We start from the raw sequence: 20,751 nt of genomic DNA, 5'->3' as shown, positions 1-20,751 counted from the left end.
CAGCACTGAAGATTTTTTTAAATGCAATAAGGTGATTTTTAATTACAGTTAGGAAACAAAACCAGATCACTACATTTTAAAAATCTGAGCTACTGTGTCAAAACTGGTTCAAAGATCCATTGGTTCCAGGGTATAGGGGAAAGCACATAATCCAGCAGTCTTGCTAAAGCTAAATAGGTCTGGCTATGTTCAGTGTTTGGAGGGGAGAATTCTTAAAATCACTGTATATACTGCCCTGAATTCCATGATACAAGATAGGTGGCCTATTAGTATAATAAATAAACACACATGATCCTCTCCTGCTCACATATTTCTTCATGTATAGGATATAGAATATGGCCAGGTTGTTACTTCAGGATGTTTACTTTGGTTATTTACAACAAAATATTGTATGACAGAATTTATTTATTTTATTCTATTCATAGTCCACCCTTTACCTTGCAGGCTCAGGGTGACTTCCAACATGAATTAATACTGTCATATTTAAACATAGAACATATATCATTTAAACACAGAATATATATCATAATTACATCTACTCAAATGCTCATCCAGGAAAGCAACAACCCAGTGACTAAAATTCTTCAAGCAACAAATGCAAAAATGTGAAGGCTTCTATGAATATTCTCAGCTATCATGTAATGGTATTCTGCTAGTGAATGTGATTCTGTCCACTTATATTTTGGTGAATATTGCAGAGCTGATGACAAAGGGGAAACCAGTTGATTCAGCTGTTGTATGTCTGAATATAGATGTGTGAAGAAAGGAATGCTTAGTAACACAACAATTATCCCATGCTACCCTTTCACCCTGTAGACATTTTAGAAGTACAAATTTAAAGCAACTCAGTACCAGGAAGCTGAGTTTTCAATTTGACCTCCCATGCCTTTGCCATCAATCTTCCTTCACTCTTATTCTCACTCATAATTGCTGCTGTTCATTATCCTTTATTACATGTTCTTGAAGAAGGAAGAAAGTTCTGCACACTGTTGTATGATTGCCACAAGTTTCTGAATTGGTCATTTACAAACTGAAATTATGATATTTGTGGGTTCCTGTGTGGGGTTGAATTTAGAGTTGATCTCTAAAAGAAAAATAGAAATGTGTAGCATCATTCTCCAGCTCTTTTACTACCTATTTCAATTTTTTATATCTTAGACTAATACCAGCAACACTGAATAACGAATATACTTATGAATAGCTAATGTTCTTATCAAATACATCAGTTCATCTTAGATTAAAGTACCACACATGAGTGACAAACTTAGAATCATAGGCGGATTCCGCATGGGCCAAAAACAGCAGTGTGAAAATGGTGTAAAACGGTTTACACCGTTTTCACACCACTGTTTTTGGCCCATGCGGAATTCGCCATAGAATTGAAAGAGACCACAAGGGCCATCAAGTCCAATCCCCTGCCATGCAGGAATACACAATCAAAGCACCCTTGACAGATGGCAATCAAGTCTCCATTTAAAAAGCTCCAAAGGCGGCACTGTATCCCACTTTCTGTAATTTTTTTAAAAGGATGATGGGAATACTAATTAGACATTGAGAATCAAGAGAACAGTCTCAAATATGAAAAAAAAATGGAACAAGTACTATGAAAAGGGAACTCCCCCTCTCCAAAGGAATTGAGAAGGGTACAAGAAAATGCACATTGTATAATGGATACAAACACAACAGAATAATCACTTTTGTATCCAAATAGATTAAGGGCAACACACTTAGTAATCTCATTACATTCTCTCAACAACCCTGTGATACAGGTTAGAATGAAAGACAATGATTTGTCAAAGACCCTGAAAATATGACATTATTTCTTCTGTAGGAATGATTGTCTCACAAAATGTCCACATTACAATGTTTACTTTACCTCACTACCACACACAATAACCCACTGTGTAAATATTGTCCTGACATGGTAAACTCAAGGAAAATGGTAATCACATGGCTGAATCATCATGGGTCTTGGGATGATGGACTCCAAACTAATAGACAACCACAGACTTTTCTCTGTGATACACCTCTGAAGATGCCAGCCACAGATGCAGGCGAAACGTTAGGAACAAAATCCACAAGACCATGGCCACACAGCCCGGAAAACCCACCAGAACCAGTTGAATCCGTCCGTGAAAGCCTTCAACAATACATCCAAATTAATAGTTCAACCTGAATCTGGACATTGAAAATGAGCTATACTGATTTTGGAAGACCTTTATCTTTACATATGTGTGCAGACTAGAGCTAAATTTACAGCTGGTTTAATATACAGGAATTTATACTAAGTAATATGATAGAAAACAACCTCTGGTCTTGAGATCTTGCAGGATCAGGATAGCATTAGAGGGCAAAATGGACCATTGATTCGGATGCAAGGTAATGCATACATCAGAATATATCAATATTATCTTAGCTGTTTGTTTTATGACATAGCCCCAAGGCCCCTTTCACACATACAGACCATGATTCCTCCCCAAACTCCCTAAATTAATTTGCTGCTTTACATACATTCCAATAGCCTATCTTCAACAACTATTAATGGATGACTCAGAGGAAACATGGAGGAAGCAGAGGCATTGCAATGATTCACCTGCCTCCTGTTATTCATTTCAGTAACAGGGATATCCTGTACATGAAAGATACTGATTTTTTTAAAAAAATACAATTTACTGGAAGCTGTCTAATTTTTCTTAACCTATTTATACTACTTCTGTTCACAGATTCCTTTGGTGATAAATTATACAGGCTAACTTTCCTTAACGCAACAGCCTTCTGTAGTACATAAACGTTATTAATTCCTATTGGAAGTCTTGCAAAGAACTTTGTGTCATATTTTTGTACTAGAACTCTGAATACAAGTTTTCCACTTAGATATAAGAAAGTGTCTGAATATGGTGTGACTTGCGCAACTTTTGCACGATAAGCTCCAAACCTGGCTGAATTTCATATAAGACTTTATTTGAACACAGCGACACGAAACGCTACCAACCCGATTTCCCTCTGCAGCACTACACAATACTTTCAGCTTATCAAAATGAAGACTGACGTAGAACTACCCTACTCAGAAGGATTTCAAGTGAAATCGGTTCACCGACTTCTTGTGTTGAACAACCAATACGGTCAGGTTGGACGCAGGATAGCCCCACTTTGACAGAGTTTCAGAACAAATCTGAAACCAGACCGGAAGCAAGGGGACCCGTGCCATTCTAGCCTCTAGCTCTATGGTTTTTTCGTTCCACGACGGAGCAAAGAAGGTGGGTGGAGTTTGATGGTGTCCCGCCTAGACGAGCCGAAAGTCGCTCTCCTCCCTTCGGTCCCGCCAATTGATACTCTGTGTAAAGAGCCCGCTCTCACTCTCTCGCCTCTGAAAGAAACAAAGTGTAAGGCGAGGAGAAAAGCGGCTTTGCGTCTACAGAATTTCGAGTCAGGACGAAGAAAAAAAACATCCCTCGTTTCTCTGGAGAGCGGTGAAGTTTTAGGGTCGCTCGCGCCTTGGGCTTGAAACTAACTTCCCGCCCGCTGGGCTCATCTCACTCTTGAACGAGACGAGAACCGCAAAGCCAGGCCTGTGCCTGGGAGCGAGAGCGGGCGGGCTGACGAAAGTCTAGAGACTCTGGCCGGTCACTTGCAGCTGCTCAGCCCGCAAGAAGAAGAAGGGAAAAAAGAACGAAAGAAAGGAGGAAAAACTTTTTTGGGCGTCAGTTGAGAATGAGGCCGCCGCCCGCCCCGCGCGTTGCAAGAGCCGCGGGAGCAGCCCGGAGGAGCCCCGCGTGGAGGTGGCGGCGTCGGTGAGGGGCAAAGAAAGGAGAAGAAAAAGGGGGGAAACCAGGAGGGAGCCCGCTCCAAATTCCCGACCGACTCTCCTGCCCGCCCGCCTGTCTTTCACGTTGCTTCTTCTCACGGTTTGCTGGGAACTCTTCTCTTCTTGCCCCGACGACGGGGAGCCGTTTGGCCTTCTTCACACCCACCCCCAGACCTCAACCGACACTCCCCTCCCCGTTTGCAAGCGGAGCCGGACGCTCAACTCCTTCTCTCGTCCTCTGCCCCCGTCCTGGGATTTCATCGTCGGATTTAACATCTCCCCCCGCCCTCCCCCCCGCCGCCGCCGCCCGGGTCCATTTCGCAGACCTCTGGGCCCCTCGTGGCTCGCGTCCTTCTCCCCGATGGCCGAACCCCGCGCTTGGGTCCGTTGGTGCCCCCAGCCCTCCTCGCCCCCCGCTCGGCCTTTCGCCAGGACTCCATGTGCTTAACCCGACATCCAACTCTCTGCCAACTCTCACTGACGCTTCCGGGGGGGAAAACGGACCCCCCCGCCCCAAACCCTCTCTCTCACCAGAAGGCTCAGACACTCCTCTGTTTCCCTTCTCCGAATATATTTTTCCCCTCCTTTGAACCTTGTGGCGTTATGAGGTCTTTGCTCGGAGTGCTGTCCAAGTTTCCTGCTGGGACGGAAGAGGCTGTTGCGGCCGCTGATTTTTGCTTCTGGGTTGCGTTGTAAAGTTTTTGAGGCTTGCAGAGAGATGTAGCTCGGGAGGTTTGTCACTCCTTTGGACCTGCCTGGAGAAACGGGGACCGTGCCAGACCAGTGGAGATATTTGTAAGACTTTTCCCTGGGTGGGATTCCCACTCGTTTTGAAATACAGGGAGAGAAATACCCCGAGCAGCGATATTGGAACTGGGGTTTGAGTGAATTTAAGAAGACCCCATGACAAGCTGAAATAAAGCTTGTGCGGCTCTTAGGGCGATTGTTTTTCTTTCCCCGCGGATCTCTGCAAGTGGAGAAATAGCCGTATAGGATGACATCGCGTGTGGATCCCAGGATTAAACAAGCATTACGGAAAAAACCATCAGAAAGAACTCAAGAGGTATCTCTTCTTGCTATTTACGCCTTAGTGATGTTTCAGACAAGAACTTTTTCACATAGCTGCTATTTCCACGCGGGAAATTGCATGGAAACCACTTGTGACAAAATCACATGCTTGTTTTGCTTTGCATATGCCGTGCTGTATTCCTCCGTTGGTAGCAAGCTTCTGTGGTAGGCCTATGGGAGTCAAACATATGTACCCCCCTGTGTCTGAGCTTTTCCTTATGGAAGGACTATCAAGTAGTGAAATTCAGCCCTTATCCAGGCTGATTTAACAGCCCAGTTTTGTCCTAGTGCAAATGTCACAGAGCAGCTATTGATTTTTTTCCCTTTAAAATGTGTTTTCCCTCTTATTAAATGTCTTGCAAGCTCAGTGGCCTTCTGGGAATTTAACACATGTGCCATTTAAGATTATTTGCTGGGCCAAGAAACGTTTGGAAGAAACTTTAGCCTGCCTGCCACATTGGACAGATGTGCATCACTTACAATAGAATTATGATTCTTTCAATGTTAAAGAATGGTGATGGAAAAACTAACTATTTGAGCACCAGAGAAAATGATAGTTTGAAACACATGTAGCATTCTAACATAATATTTCTTATTGAGCAAGTGAGTTGACATTTGTTAAATTTGCTACTAGAACATGGCCATACAGCCTGGAAACCACACAACACCCCAGCGATTCTGGCCGTGAAAGCCTTCCACAATACATTTGTTAAAACTGTTAGAACTTGCTGTGAAATCCTGTACAGGTTTTTTCCTTCTAAGCATACAGGTTTAGAAGTAGTTGTGAACAGGACTGCACTGTTAGTCTACTAGAAATATGGTTTGGGTTAAAAAACAATTAGCTGGGAACTAGAATCATTTTGTGATGTGCAGCTTACATAAGACCTATGTTAATGGGGTCTTGTGTTGTGTTCAATGCCTGATAATGTTTTTTGCTATTTACAGATTTGAATGGAGTTCCTTGAATCATATTTGGTATTTCCAGTTAAGATTGCTTGTCAAAGAGAAAAGGAGAGCAGACTAGGGAGCTAACCATTTTTAGTGGCCTGTGTATAAGACAGCGAGCTGCAGTGTTCTTGCTTGTTCCCAGCAAAGATTCTGGGAACAAGATCTTTTTACAAAAGGTGAAGCTAACTGTGGGTTTGTTTATGCTTTATTTTAATGGATAGAACAAAGTGATGGTTACTAATTTTAAACAATCTAGTATTCTCTCACTGTTTTTTCCTCTTATATTATTTAATATGCTGATCTTGCAGACATACAGTGAAGTCAAAGGATTTAGAAGGGTGTAACTTAGCTTAGGATGGCGCTATCAGCATCATTTCTGTTTTATTTCCTGTTGACTGAACTGCCTTTATTTTTGTTTTGCAGATAGTACTTGCATGAGGATATCTTGTCTTTTAAAACCATTTTTATTTTTAGTGTGTTTTCTAATTTTTATCTTATCCCGAACGTTGACCTCCCCCAGTTCCTAATGCGTAAATTTGGATCCTAGTTATTGAGTTTATTGTTAACAGCTGTAACAGTTATGTTCACTTTTAAATCTGAAGTTGAGTTTTATAATAAACTAGGGCAGCACTTCCCTACATGGTTCCTGTCAAGTGTTTTTAAAAAGTGGGTGGGGCCAGGTGGGGTTTCTGATGTTGCTGGTTTTATGTACAATACTTTACCTGTGCATATAGCAGGTTTATATTCTAAAAACTCAGTGTGATTTGCTTTTGACTAAAGATAGGGCTGCACTGCTGAAATGCTTTATGCACCTAACTGGACCTTGTGCAGAAATCTTCAGATCTTCCAGATTTCACTGTATTTTTATAATTCACAGGACGCTGATAATAACATCACTACATCAAAAGCTTATCACTTTTCAAAAATCATTTGTGTTCCTAGCAATATTTCTCCAGAATCTCTCTCTTAAGGTACGCATATGCAAGCACCAACCATCATTGTTACAAGTAGTAGTAGTACAGATTTAAAATGCTGGAATAATGGCTGATGGGTTCAAGTAAAGGGCATAGCTAAGCAAAAAAAGCATTTTTCCCTTTTGCGTAAGTGCATTGGATGCCTACAAAATGACAGATATTGCCAGATGAGGTTTCGTTAGCTAGCTTGGTGTTTGTATAGGTAAGAATTTTTTTAAAAAAATTAAATTTTAAAAGCATGCTGTTGAACATTTCAGGTAGAAGCTGTATTTAAGAACTACTATCATAGCAATATATAACCTTACTCCCTGACATTTTGTAGTAAACTCCGCCTTCTGTGATAGCCATTTTGTAGTTTTTTTCCACCAATCTTTGTTAAAATATCAAAGGAACTTGACTTTTAAAAAAGGTTAGATACACTTGAACTTGGGATATGCAGGTGTAGAGTGATTCTTGTTTTCAAATATGTCTATACGCTATTGCAGTTTATCTAAGCTCTATTAATACCTTGTCTGACCTCTTGAAAAGTGGTGTGAAAACTAAAGTTACTATATTTGTATGGAACCAGCATATGCTAAATTTTTATTGCCCTCAGTGTTCTTAATTTTAATATTTGGTTATTTATGCTAGATATATGACTGTTCTGTCAAAAGACAGTTTCAGGTATGTATCTGTGTTCATCTGCAGTTGTGCAGCAAAGATTTGAGTCCAGTAGCACGTTAAGTTCATTCAGAAATTCAGAACTATGCCCCACAGGACAGATTAAGGTAATAGGATTTTTATCTCACTACATATACTAATTTTTCTGTCTCTAAACATTTATTCCTTTCTCTAATCAAGCTGAGTACATTGTGCATTGTACCTTTGCATCTTGACTTCTCTGCAACACCCCTCCCATTTTCTGACTGAGATTTAAGGGCTCAGGGATATATGTCTGATGAAGGGAGGTTTGATGAAAGCTTATACTTGGAAATGTTGCCTTTAAGGAGTTACTGGACTCCTGTGTTGCCCTGCCAAAAAAATGCTCAACTTTATATCTTCATGCTCCTTTTTTTATCATAGAGATCTGACTAAAAATATGTCCCTGCACTGTAACACAGAGAACTAGGTACTGGCCAAAATCCAAACAGCTTCTGAAGGACTTGCCTCTTGGGATCTTCCCCCACCCCTTGAACAGCAGACTCCAATGCTTTCAAAACTCTCATCGATTGCAAAAGAGGTTTGCCATAAGGAGAAAAAGGGTGTTTATGAAACGCAATCCCAAAATCTCTTCGGCGTGCTCTACTAGTTGGGCGGGTACTTGGATCCAGGCCATTGGTTTTTTAAAGAGCAAAACTTTCTGTTTTGTTTACTATAGTGTTGATGGTTTCTATTTTCAGCTTTTATTCTTATTTTCATAAGTGGCAAAACCTAAGATGTATTTCGATGTGCAGCAACTTGTATCTTTTAACACTGGATATACATGCAATTAATTTCAAAATATTGCACATTGCAGTCTAATAAGCAAATGTATGTCTATGGTATAGTCTTCAAATAGAATACTTTTCATCAAAATTACTTTACTATGTACCGTAAATACTTTTTCAGCACATTTTTAATGCTGAAAAAGAATATATGGCGGCCGGAGCTGGGGCTGCTGTGGGAATCCAGTAAGCATGTTGCTGCTTTTTTTCCTAACTCACCAGAGAGCCGTAAAAACAAGCTGTAAGGACAGCCTGCGTAGCATTACAACTAGGTTGTGTGTGTGTGTGTGTTAAAAGAAACCGAGGCATTTCTCTCCTAAGGGTTATTGGTGTGTTGCATTCTAGATGAATACAATTCTTCATACAGTAGTTTACTGCCAAATACTGATATTGCTGAAGACAAAGACTTTCTTTGGAGCCAAGTTTAGGCTGGCATGGCTATGAATCTCATTATTATTGTACATTTGGAGGAAAACAGTGGTTCATTTGTGTTCCTAGAGTGCTGGAAAGCTGCTCATCCCTAATGCAAACTCTGTTAAGCAACTCTATCTCATCTTGCTCCCAAATCTTCTGTTTTTAGTTGCTACTGAGTCAAGTTTGAAGGCTTATACTCGAGTCAATAAGTTTCTCAGTTTTTTGTGGTAAAATTAGGTGCCTCAGCTTATATTCAGGTAGGCTTATACTCGAGTATATAGTATTTCATCCTCCCAGTATATCCAGTTCAAAAACTTTCTCTCCCCACCTCCACTTTTAATGTCCAAATTATGCGGTGGAGGCTGTAGCATCAATCATAATGACTGACTTTCCCCTCGAAGCTGCAGAGAGGTACGGCTCCATATGGAGCTGCCCTCTGGTGCAGCCCCCTCCACTCACCCGTCCCACATCCAGCAGCTCGCTCTGGAGGGTTGCAGGGAGATCCCGCCCGCTGCCCTCCTGACCTCCAGGGTGGGAGGGCAGGTGTCAAGGAGGTGGGTCTCCTGTAGCCCTCCAGAGGCTGACAGCTGGGACGGAGACACGGGGAAGAGAGAAGCGGCGTGCTTCCACGCTGAGTGCTGTTCACACTGCGCCGATGGGAAGACGGTGCTTTGCAAAAACCTCGCTTGTTGAGCGAGGTTAAAAGTGGCGCCTTAATTCTGCTCCCAGGTGGCCAGGACAACAGCCAAGGGATGGCAAAAATGCTGTATTTCGCCCGTGCTGAAAGGGCCAAAGCTTCAACATTTTCCATTTCTAGTATTAGCATCCTTCCTAGCTAAGTATTGTACTCTAAGGGCTATGAACAAGTAAATTGCATTTTGTAGAATTTAATCACGTAACTTGCTTTGCCATCACCAAACTACTTAGAACACATCATAGCAACTTTACCCTTAAAACATCAGAAAACATGATCTTATGCAATGTTGCAACAATATTATGCAAGCATTATAGGCGGGTATGATGGCACATATTTTGGAACAGAAGTGCATCTATGCATGTTCTCAATGAATAAGTCATCTGTGGGCCTGGTAATTTCCTCTTATGGCACATTGTTTAACCAATTGCCTTAGGTGGAAAAAAGGGGATGGCAAAAGAAAGCCTAAGCGATTAGCCTTCTAAGCTGGGAATAGTCATACCAACTCAGCTTAGAAGCAGGAAAAAAAAAGCCAAGTAGGTCTGGTTTTGCGTGCTTCCTATCAGAAGAACTCTATGAGGGAAAAATATTGAAATTACCACTTCATCCGCAGATCTGTTTCAGCAGAAATTTAGTGTACCGTTGTGAATACATGAACTTGAAGGGAAACTTCTGAAGGAACTGTTCATCTGTTTGCTTAGAGCCCTGGTGACGAACATCTGGAGTGCCATAGGTTCGCCACCATTGGCTTAGAGAGACTACTGGAGTCAAAAAGAATAGTTGATCTTGAGTTTTGATGCTTTATTATTTCTTCATACACATGAAGTCATTCTGTGCTGGAATGACTTGCCAGCTATTGGGCCATTATTTCCACATTAGCTTTCTCTAGGGTTTATTCCAGCCCCAGTTCTGTACAAGGCTGAATGCTACTTCACTCCCAAAGTTACATTGGGGCATCCAGTCGTATTTTTTTCCAATTTTGAACCACCCTTTTGCTAAACATAGAGTTTCTCTGACCTGAAACTATGATTTCAAAGCATTGCTCATCCACAGATTCATCAAATGACTACCCATCCATAGTTTGTGGCCACAGGTTGAAAATATTCTCCTCACAGCTATCTAGAAACTGCTTATCCTCACTGGTTTTATACAAAAGCATACAAAGGTTTTATTGCTTCTTAAAACTTCCAGTCAGTACTCTCCAGTAGATTGGGTCATTTTATATTGCTGAAATCTTTGAGTTTTCTGTTACAGAAATTAAATCCTCTCAGTTTTTAAAAAATAATTATTAGGGTGGAATTGTGTATTCTGACAACACTGAACTCCTTTACATCACCACCTTCTTTCTGTTATACTGGCTGCAGTCCTGAATTTGTATACTTGGAAGTAAGACCTGTTGAACTCTCTGAGGCTTTCTTAATAAACATGAATAGCATTGTACTGTCTCTAACTACAAAAAACCCTGTCTTCAATATGTATTTCATTTTTTTACAGTACTGTCACAGTCAAATCTTTGAAAATCCCAAGATAACTCAAGTTTATTCTTTATCTAGACTCAGCATCTGATTCTGCATTTTTGCTCTGATTTTGAAGTTTTAGAAAGAACTATATCTACTCTTTAACATGTCGGTTTGTTCAGGTATACTCTTGATGGAGAAGATAAATGGATGTGAAGTGAACAAAAAGGCCTTGCCATCATTTTGCAGGAGCAGTAAGCTTGGTAGACTCCCAGAGTGTTCTCCTGTGCCAAATACATCAATGTGGTTTGTAGCATTTAAAAGTACTTGACCAGCATCAAGACCTGAGAATCCCTTTATCCTTGGATTTAAGAGATTTATAATAGCATGAGTTGTGACAGTATTTTACAATTCTGTTTCAAAATGGTGGATTGATTTATATTAAGAGTGTTTATCTAGTGTTAGAAGTGTGAGATAGGATTGGGATTCTGTTGGTGTACCACCCACCCTGCTATCCAACTATCTCCATGCTTGAGCTAATTTGAGGTCATTTTGAAGGTGGTGTTGAAGGCTCCTGGTTGTTTGGAGGCATTCAACATCCTTCCTAAAGCTGTCCTGTCAGAAGTGGCTCAGGACAACCATGGACTCCTTGACAACCATGATAACCAGTGTGGCCTTCACATACTCTTGATCTGTTTTTCTGTTCTGGGCAGGGAGAAAGTGATGGATTAAAGATGATCTACTTGTCATGGACAGATCACCACTTGCTGTGATTTAGGCAGTGATACCAAGACTCTGAGGGGGTGGGTGGTGAATTACGATCTGCCTGGTAACCTGATGGATCCAGCTAGTTTCCACATGATATTAGTAGACTTTTCTGCTGGTATAGTCAGCCCTCCTGTTGATATCCTGATTGATTGCTAGAATGAGGAACTGACACAGACTATTGACACAGTTGTTCCAAGGCACTTTCTGTCAGGTTTAAGTTCCCAGGCAACTCCTTGGTTTATTGAGGGACTGCAGACAATGATAAGATAAGGGCACTAGAGTGACAATGGAGAGAGACTTGGGATGACAAGGCACATCTAGAGTTCATTTTAAAGCCTGCTCAGTAGCCATGTTGGCAGTGAAGAAGCAGCATTTCTCCACAACCATTGCAACCACCCAGTGCAGACTTGCAGAACTTATCATGAGTGGTCAGGGTCCTCTTGGGTTCTTCCTGCAGAAGGAGATGGACTGCTCTGCAAACTGCTGCTGTCATTTTACACAAACTTTAAATATAAAATCTCTTGCATCTGTTTTGACTTAGGCTCTGCATTTATGATGACAAGATTGGATGGTCCCAAATACCAATTTACCCAATTGTGTGGGATACTTTTCAGCTTGTCAGATCTGAGGATGTGAACAGGATACTTGAAAGTTTGAGACCAGCCCATTGCTTGTGCGGCACTTACCTTTCCTAGCTACTTAAATTTATTGTGAGAAGGCTGGTGGACTGGGACTTTCATACATTATGAGGAAAGGCTGTGGCTGAGTCGTAAAACATCTGTTTTACATACAGAAAGACCTAGGTTCAGTTCCCAGCATCTATAGTTGAAATGTGTTCCTAATCGATGGCAAAATTAAAATGAAAGATTTTGCATATATGCTCAAAGACCCATGAGGCCCTGATTGTAGTTAAACAGTCAAATGTATCACAAAGGATACAACTTGACCAATGAAACAGGTTGCTAACCAGGTGATCGACCAGTCAAATGAGTTTGTCAATTAAAACAAATGCCCTGCAGCGGCATTGGATTCAGTTAACAAGTACCTCCCACCCATGAGCTCAGGCATTAACTAGATGGAGTGTACTTTACCGATCTTGTATGGCCTTGAACCTGTATGCCTAAAGGCTTGACTGGCACCTGGATTTCTTCCCATCTCTCTTATCTGAGCCTTTGAAGCTATCCGTAGTTTGACCTACATGTTTAGGAAAAGAAATGTCCATCTTTTCTAGGCCTCAGCGTGAGCTACTGTTTGAATTGAGCGAGAAACTGCTTAAAGAACCCAGTGTCTTGGTAGTTTGTTTTTTAGCTAATGGCACTAAACTTGCAGGGAGTTGCTGGTGCCTGCTAACAAAATAGCCCCGAGTTTCAAGTCAGTTGGACCTATGTACCCCTGAACACTGGCAAACTGTCTTTAGAGCGAACAATAACCAAACACTCAAGATTAAGCAAGGCAGCCACTGGCGAAATGCCTCTCAAGGTAAAAACCAACAAGTCCAGAGAACCAACAAGTCCAGAGAACCAATGCAGAACCAGGGAGTCCCAGCAGAAGCACAGGACAATGTGGCAAGTCTCATACAACAAACATCAAATCGGAGAATCATCCAAACCAAATCAAATGGGAAAAGCTGTTGCAAATCTAACAATTCAGGGAATCCAGTCAAGTACTATTGAGAATCCATGCAAATCCATCACAAACCAACTCATCGAAGAACACAGGACCAGCAAAACTAATTTCAGAGGATGCAATCAAAGCCAAAACCACATGACAAGCCCATGACAAGCCCTGAGAAGACACAAAAAACACAGTAAAATTGAAGGAGAAAAAAGCAGACATGAGAATCTTAAAAAGCAGTCTCCTGATATCCCTGATTAATTTGAATATTTCTCAGACTTTCTCATACCCTTTTGCCAGTGTCACAAAAAATCTCAGGTACTTTCAAAGACCTGAATATATCTAGAAAATATCAATAAGATGCATATATATTTCAGAAATAAATTTGTGCAAGATATATTTGAATTCACATTTCTATAAGGGCCCATATTACACCAATCTTGGTCTGTGTACACTGGCTCCAAGTTTGCTTCCTGGCAAAATTCATGGTGCTGGTGTTTACTTTGCACCAAGTCTGCTGTATAATAGTGACGAGCAACATGTACCTGAACAACCACTCTCCATTCTCCCCTTATGGAACTTCCGTCCAATTGCTTAATCTTCAGGGACCCTGATTTCAAGTGACCCTGAAAAAAAAGAAAAAGTGAAAATTTTGGGGAGTAGCGAAAAAAAACTTCTGTGAAATAGTTTTGTTTTTAGAATTAGTGAAATGCTTTTGAAGATCAGGTACGGACACTGTAAACATATACAGCTTTTGGAGAAATGCCTCTTAGATTTAAGAGCTGTATATATCTACAGCATGCCCACTTTGTTTTTAAAAGCATTTCACTCCTTCTCAGCACGCCCATCCATCCATCTGAGATGCATTTCCGCACCTAGAAGACTCTCTAGTCTTCTTGAGAAGAGCATTCAAGGTTTTCATTTCTTCTCAAGAGTTGCATCTCTCCTTTTGATGGGGCTGTAAGGTAGTTATAATTTAATTCCATAAATATGGCCAATATTGCAATTGTATAAGCTAAATAAATTATAAATGCATTTGATGTTAAAAGCAGTAAGATTAGTTTAGGTTTCAAAATTTCAATTTCCCCTCAAATTTTCTATTTTTTCTGGAAAAAAAAGAGAAATTTTTTTTTCACTGTGGCTACAAAATTTCTGGAAATTTTACAACTCTCTCTTCCTAGGGAGATTTGTCTATCCCCTTCTGTTACCATCTTCAATAAACAGGTGAAGACTTTTTTTGTTTCATATGGCATTTCCATAATGAACCTTCCTAACTAATGTTTTAATTATTTTTGTATATATTTTATGTTTGTATTTTTGTATATATGTTTGATAGTTTTAATAGTATGTGTTTTGTGGGAGGAAGTGGCTTTAAAATGTGATTTGATTATGCCTGTTTTAATTTATTAACTGCTTTGGTGTTCCTTGAGAGGGCAGCAGGGCAGGATATGAATATTGTAAAATGAATAAATATAGACATGAAAACCAACTAGGTTTTTGCCAGTCATGGAGAAACAGATGTTGGTTTGCAACAGAAGCAAATGTAGTTTGAATCCAAGACTTTCTCACAAAGTTCAGTTTCCAAACAGGATTGAGCTGTTTACAAGTTCAATTGTCTTTCTTAGCCCAAGAGTAGAACAATAGAAGTCTGAAAATCTCCAAGGAGTCTGTGGAGCAGTCAAGCCAAACTCCACATTTAATATTTCTTAGCATTTTTTATTCTGTGTTCTTTTTAGGCAAAATATTTTGTAGGGTTATTAATCAGTAATAGGGTTTACTATTGACTGAAGTGCAATAATGCAGTCCTCCTTGGCTGGTGGTGTCAAAAATCTAAGGTTGTTTCCTAGTAACTCCATCCAGTATTCTGAGCAGGGGTGATCAGTGTTTGAAAGAGAAACCTGTATGTAATAAGAAAATATTGTATGATTATTGATGCTGCTTATCATTGTGTGTTGTTATGGCATAATAACTTTGCTGTGATGGTTGCTTTATTTGCCTTTTTACACCTGGTATAAGATCATATTTGTACAGAAAAACTCTATATACTTTAGGATTTTTTCCTCATCTTGGTTAGAAGGATGTGTTAGTCCAAGTTAATGTGCTACTGTTGCTTCTTAACTCTAGAAACAACATTCAGAAAATTGTAATCTGATGGCAGTATGAAGAACATTGATGACAACTTGCTCAGTTTATAGGGTATAGTTTAGGATTGTAGGTATGTATTAGGAGATTTAACCCCCCCCCCCAACTGTAGTGTAGCTTTTTAATGAAGAACCAACACTTTTACATAGTAATGAGATTTACTTCTAAGATTTCTCTACCACAGAACTATATATCAGGCTGAAGGTTCAGTAGAAAAAATGATGGGATGTGTGTGTTTGTGTGGAGAGTGTGTGTGCACGTGGGGGGCAGTTGTATAGCAAATGTCCAAAGTTTATGAAATAGAGAGTAGTATTGCTGACTTGGATCAGATTGTTCTAGGGCTAGGCAAAGAACAAATTTCAAGATGTACCAGAGGTTACTGTGGCATTTGTACCACACAATCACAAGCACTGGCTAAGAGTGCAGAGAAGCAAATAATTTAAATTAAATAAACAAACAATGATGGATAGCAAAATATTTTTTTACCCACTCTATAAATACAAAATCCAGCAGTTAATCAGGTCATAAAGAGATTATTATTTGTCTCAAAGGCTTGTGTTTTCTTATCATTTGAGAGGCTGTATTCTAGTTAAATGAATCTGTAAATAACCTTTCAACATCAGCAGGTGGTTAACTACATGAGAGATGATGCAGTGTAGCAGCTGTTAAATAGATGCAAAATGCCAGTGATGAATTTTTAGCAAAAAGTGGCTGTTGTTTTAACAGTGAATAACTGGGTAACTGTGGCACATCTCTCTTACAATTAGTAACTTAATTTGTAAAAACAAAACAAAACTCTAGGAAAATGTAAAAGGCATATACAGTAATTGGTATGTTAAATTTCACATGGCGGTCTTTGCTTCAAATTAAGATCTAATTAGTCCTGATCATTACCCTTTTCTGTTTGCAGTAACATTGTGGTTTATAAATTATTCTTTACCTTTTTTAAGCATAGGAGCAGTTATGTTGGGCATACTACTGTGGGTTTCAGTGTACTCAACTAAAATTCAAGCTTGAAATTTTGATAGTACAGATAGTTAAATTTATCTGCAGGAACAAGTTATTATTTGTCTGGAAGCATTCCACTTGCTTAATTGTGTAATATGCAAAAGGTATAAACTAACATGTAGGCTCTTGTTTAAATAGACTGAATACTTCATGTATGTGTGTTAAATACCTCCAAAGTGGTACTCATCTCAACAAATATAACACTGACTTTTTGGTAACAGTGGTCCAGTTTAGCTACTGAAGTACTAGAAGGATTTTGAAGTATTTTGGTCTACCTGTTCTATTTTAGGATATCATGTGGACTTTCTAGGACTATCTGGACAAGAAACCTAGATGAGTTTGTAGAACATATTTTAATTGTAAAATGAAATTTTTAAAATGTAATTACTTGAAACTTCACTTGAGCTGATTATGTACAAGGTCTCTGCCACATGCAGGAGCAAATGTCCATTGCAGCAAGATTTACTTGAAACTTCACTTGAGCTGATTATGTACAAGGTCTCTGCCATGTGCAGGAGCAAATGTCCATTGCAGCAAGATTTCTTGTATGGAGATATTTCCCTGAGCCCCGCTTTCACCCTCCATTCTCCCTGTGACAATTGAGACTTGCAGTGCTACTTTAATATCTCTAACGGCCAGAGGGGGCAAATTTGCCAGTGAGTACAGCTTTGCCAGGAGCTGTGTGGCGTAGTGTTTGCACTGCCACTCACACGGTCAGGAGTTCGAGCCCCCTGTGGGTCAGATATCCTGGCAGTTGTCTCATGGTCAACTCAGCCATCCATCCATTCCTTGGTCAGTAAATGAGTACCTAGCACATAGCTAAGGGATAAAGAATAGCCAGGGAAAGCAATGGCAAACTACCCCACAAAAATGACTTGCCTATGAAATCACTGCTTGCAGTGGTACCCCAGGGTCGGATACGACTGAAGGGGAAACTTTACCTTTTTACTTTACAGCTTTACCATGCACATCTTTCATCTTCCCACGACCAGCCTACCTAGCTTCACCCCTCCCGCTCCCTTGTGCTGTCTTTCCATACCTTCCTCCTTGGCCCCCTTCATGTTGCCGACCCCTTTCTTTTAACAATATTAAATGTCAGGACTTCTGTGGCACACTGGGGAAGGGATGATTGGGAATCTGGAGAGATTGGAAAAGGCGGCTTGCATAGTTCCTTGTGGTTGGCATGCCACCATTACTCCCCCCTCCCTTCCCTCCATAGAAGCGAATCAGTGACCCAGCACTGAAGAAACAATGATCCCTTGTTTAAATGTTTTTATATTAATACATCGATATAAACGTGACATGTCAATAGAAAAAATCTTTTTGTGAAGGGAGGTGGCTTTCTGGTGTTTCCTCTCTGTTGGTGACATGTCAACATGGCAGATCCTCTCACCCTCTTAAGCCCACCAGCCTGCCCTGCTGCAAAGAAGGTGAGAAGCTGCGGGGGAAAGGGGGCCGTGGGTAATAATAACCAACATACCCCGAAACAAAAGACTCTGCAGTGAATTCTATTTGGGACCATGACAAGCTTGCCATGCATAATGGGCCTTGGATCTCTTTCACTAAAACAGAAGAAGTCTAAAGTGAGAGAATCATTGAGCTATTGTGTTCTTTTGTGTCCACTTCTGGCAATTATTGAAGAGAGGCACAACTTAATAGTATGAGTGCCTGCTTAAAATATTTTTATAATACTCCAAAGAGAATTTGAAAGGAAAACAGGAACAATTGTTCCATGCCAACAGGATAAGTTTTAAATTCCTAAAATCACAGTTATTACATTTTTCTTAACAATGTATACCTTAAAAAGGAAACTATTTCTCTTTTTCCTGCTTACTGTAATGATTCCCCACTTGTTTAGAGGGAGGCATTGGATTCATTTGAACCTGATCTGTTTTTAAAATTTTTTTTGTCCTAATAGTATACCTTTCCCCGCTTAAACAGGATGCATTCCCCTACTTCAGGGAAACTTAGAAATGGGCATGCAGTTCATAGATTTCTTTGGTGAAAATTAATAAAAGATCCAGGGAATACATGCACGTCCAGCACTGTCTTTAGAACTTTATATTATCACTAGCAATAAAAGCCATTTTAGGAGGCCATAAAATGGGCCCTAGGAAGTGGAGGGGAGGGAAATGCCGACCAAGCTCCCGCCTGCTGTCTCCCATGGTCCCTGCCACCTGTCCTGGCCTTCACACAGCTCACAGTGTGTTGGTTCCATGCTTGGGACAGGGAGAGGGTGAATGAGGTGGGATGAGGGCAGACCAAGGTGGAGAGCAGCTTGCTGTCCATGTCCCGTTGGTACGGCTTGGTTTTTGATGGGTTGAGAGTGCAGAGGGGAATGGAGAAGTCTTGTGGCTTGGTTTTGGAGGGTGGGAGATGCAGGGGGGATGGTGGGGGCTTCTGCCAGGGCCTGTGGGGCTTGGGTTTTGGGGAGAAGGTTTGCAGGTGAATGGGGACGGGTTCTGGCAAGACGAGCAGAAGAGTGGCTTGCTGCCCCTGTTCTGGCAGTGCAACTTGTTGTTGTTTTTTGTAGGTGGAAGGTACTTGGGGGAATGGGGAGGGCTTGTGGAGGGGCTGGACTGGTTGTGGGAGATGGTGGGCAGGGGAATGGGTGGGGGGGCTTCTGCTGGGCCCCGGGGGTTTGGGGGGAGATAGAGGCTTGGCAGGAGAAGGGGAACACTGTTGGCTGGACTGGCATGGGGAGTGGCTCTCCACTGCTGTCTCTGCCAGGGGCATTGAATGGAATGGTGATGGCAGGCCTGGCAAGTAAGGTGGCTTCCTGCTGCTGTTCTGCCATGTTTGGATCAGTGGGAGGGCGGTTGGGGAAGGTGCTGGCAGGTGAGGAGGCTGACTGGCTTCTTGCTGTGTTTTGGTCCTAATGATGAACCCTGACCCAGTGGGTGTGCAGGACAGTCATGCCTCCCCATTGGTTGATGGGTCACCGTCACTACACTTTGCATATTACTGAGTTATAAGATACCTAATGTTTCTTTCAGGGGTACTGGTCACAATTTGCCTTTAGAACAAGAAGAGTTATCACACAGCATTTTTACCTTCTTTACCTTCTCTGCAGAATGTTTTTAAAAGCTATACAAAAGAGGATATAAATATAATAATAATAATAATAAGCCTTTATTTGGCATAACAATAATCATAACACAATAAAAAACCTGAGATAAAAGGTATACAAATACAAAGGTTTAAGACAAAAGGTATACAAATACAAAGGTTTAAGATAAAATATAAATTATTGATTGTTGCATCTGCCTCAGTAAAGGTGTACAACCAATTCACAAGTTTCATTTAATCAAGAATTGTCCAGAAAAGAAAAGGAAGTCTACTACTGATTCTTCCATTTCACTAGAGTATCCTAGAAAGAATGTTGGAATATTTTGATCTGATTAAACTTGAAGGTGGGGCAAACAAAGCAGTTGATGTGCCAATGTTTCCAATTTATTTGTTCACCACAAAGAGCATACCACTACAGCTCATTTTCAAGTTTGTTAAATCTGCCAGCATAATAAAGCGGAGGGAAGCTTATTGAAGCGAGCAAGTGTGAGGACTCTTCTCTGCATTGGATTAGATCAAAAAAAATACAAATAAGGGAGCCATCCTGTTTTTTGATATAGGGGTGTGAAAGATGTAAGGGTGAACAAGTTTTCATAGCAGCCCTAGACATGAGAATTAATCCATTCGCTTTCCAACAATTTTGTTTTAACAAGTTAGCAGAAGTTCCTGAACCTAGATAAGCGGGGCTTGAGTCAGGAATGCAAGTGATTCAATCTTTCTTTCGATCAGAGAACCATGGGATTAACCTGAGTATCAGACAAAAGTAGGTGAGATCAGCAGAGGTGCTCAAATGACCAAAATTTAAAAGCTCTCAACCAAGCCTATAAACTAATGGTTTTGGCCAGTTCTAAACAAGAGGGCCTTATCTGATTACTAATTGTAGGCCATCAAAATTTCGCGGAAAGATTTGGATTGGACAGTATTCAAAGATGGAATTAACTGCTTGGAGCCAAATGGAGCGCTCCATAAAGTAGCTTCGCTTCTATCTTAGAGTTAAAGATTTTTTTTTAATATATGGGACAAGGGTGGCCCTTTCCATAAAGCGTGCAATGGCAGAGTAACTGATGGTAGCACCTGCAATACTTGCTTTGTGAAGTACAACCAGGAGAGGGATTATAAAGATAATTCAAGATATTTGTATTGGTTAACCTGCTCCACTGGCACTTTATTAATCATACAGTTATGTTTTTTGGCATTGTTTGGCAAAGATCAAATCTTGGATAACGATGAGTGATGACTAGTCCGTTATCTGTACAGTACTGCCCACATCTATTTCAATCGACTAAGTCCAACTTTTGAAGATAGAAGGATGGTATCATCAGCATAT

General features: G+C 40.6%; 1 protein-coding gene and 1 long non-coding RNA gene across 13 annotated transcripts in view; one reads left to right on the top strand and one right to left on the bottom strand.

Annotated features, from left to right (window-relative positions):
• Positions 1 to 463: 463 nt before the first annotated feature.
• On the bottom strand, positions 464 to 4,473 carry LOC125428435. The gene is made up of 3 exons (XR_007243831.1): positions 4,337 to 4,473; positions 3,060 to 3,367; positions 464 to 1,084 (listed from the first exon to the last, which is right to left on the bottom strand). It is a non-coding gene; the product is annotated as an uncharacterized LOC125428435 (long non-coding RNA).
• Positions 3,366 to 20,751, top strand: part of RAPGEF6 (Rap guanine nucleotide exchange factor 6) — a 206,448-nt gene continuing 189,062 nt past the window's right edge. For all 12 annotated transcript variants that reach the window (XR_007243829.1, XM_048488521.1, XM_048488512.1 and 9 more), the window contains exon 1: positions 3,366 to 4,868. Coding sequence is in view for 11 of the 12 variants with exons in the window: in XM_048488521.1 (XP_048344478.1) it covers positions 4,800 to 4,868 (69 nt within the window). In the remaining variant the exon portion in view is untranslated. The remainder of the gene's footprint in view (positions 4,869 to 20,751) is intronic.

This window comes from Sphaerodactylus townsendi, linkage group LG03 (assembly GCF_021028975.2).
Source record: "Sphaerodactylus townsendi isolate TG3544 linkage group LG03, MPM_Stown_v2.3, whole genome shotgun sequence".
Lineage (NCBI taxonomy): Eukaryota > Metazoa > Chordata > Lepidosauria > Squamata > Sphaerodactylidae > Sphaerodactylus > Sphaerodactylus townsendi.
The sequence above is the reverse complement of the archived record's forward strand: the minus strand, read 5'-3'. Positions and strand labels throughout refer to the sequence as shown.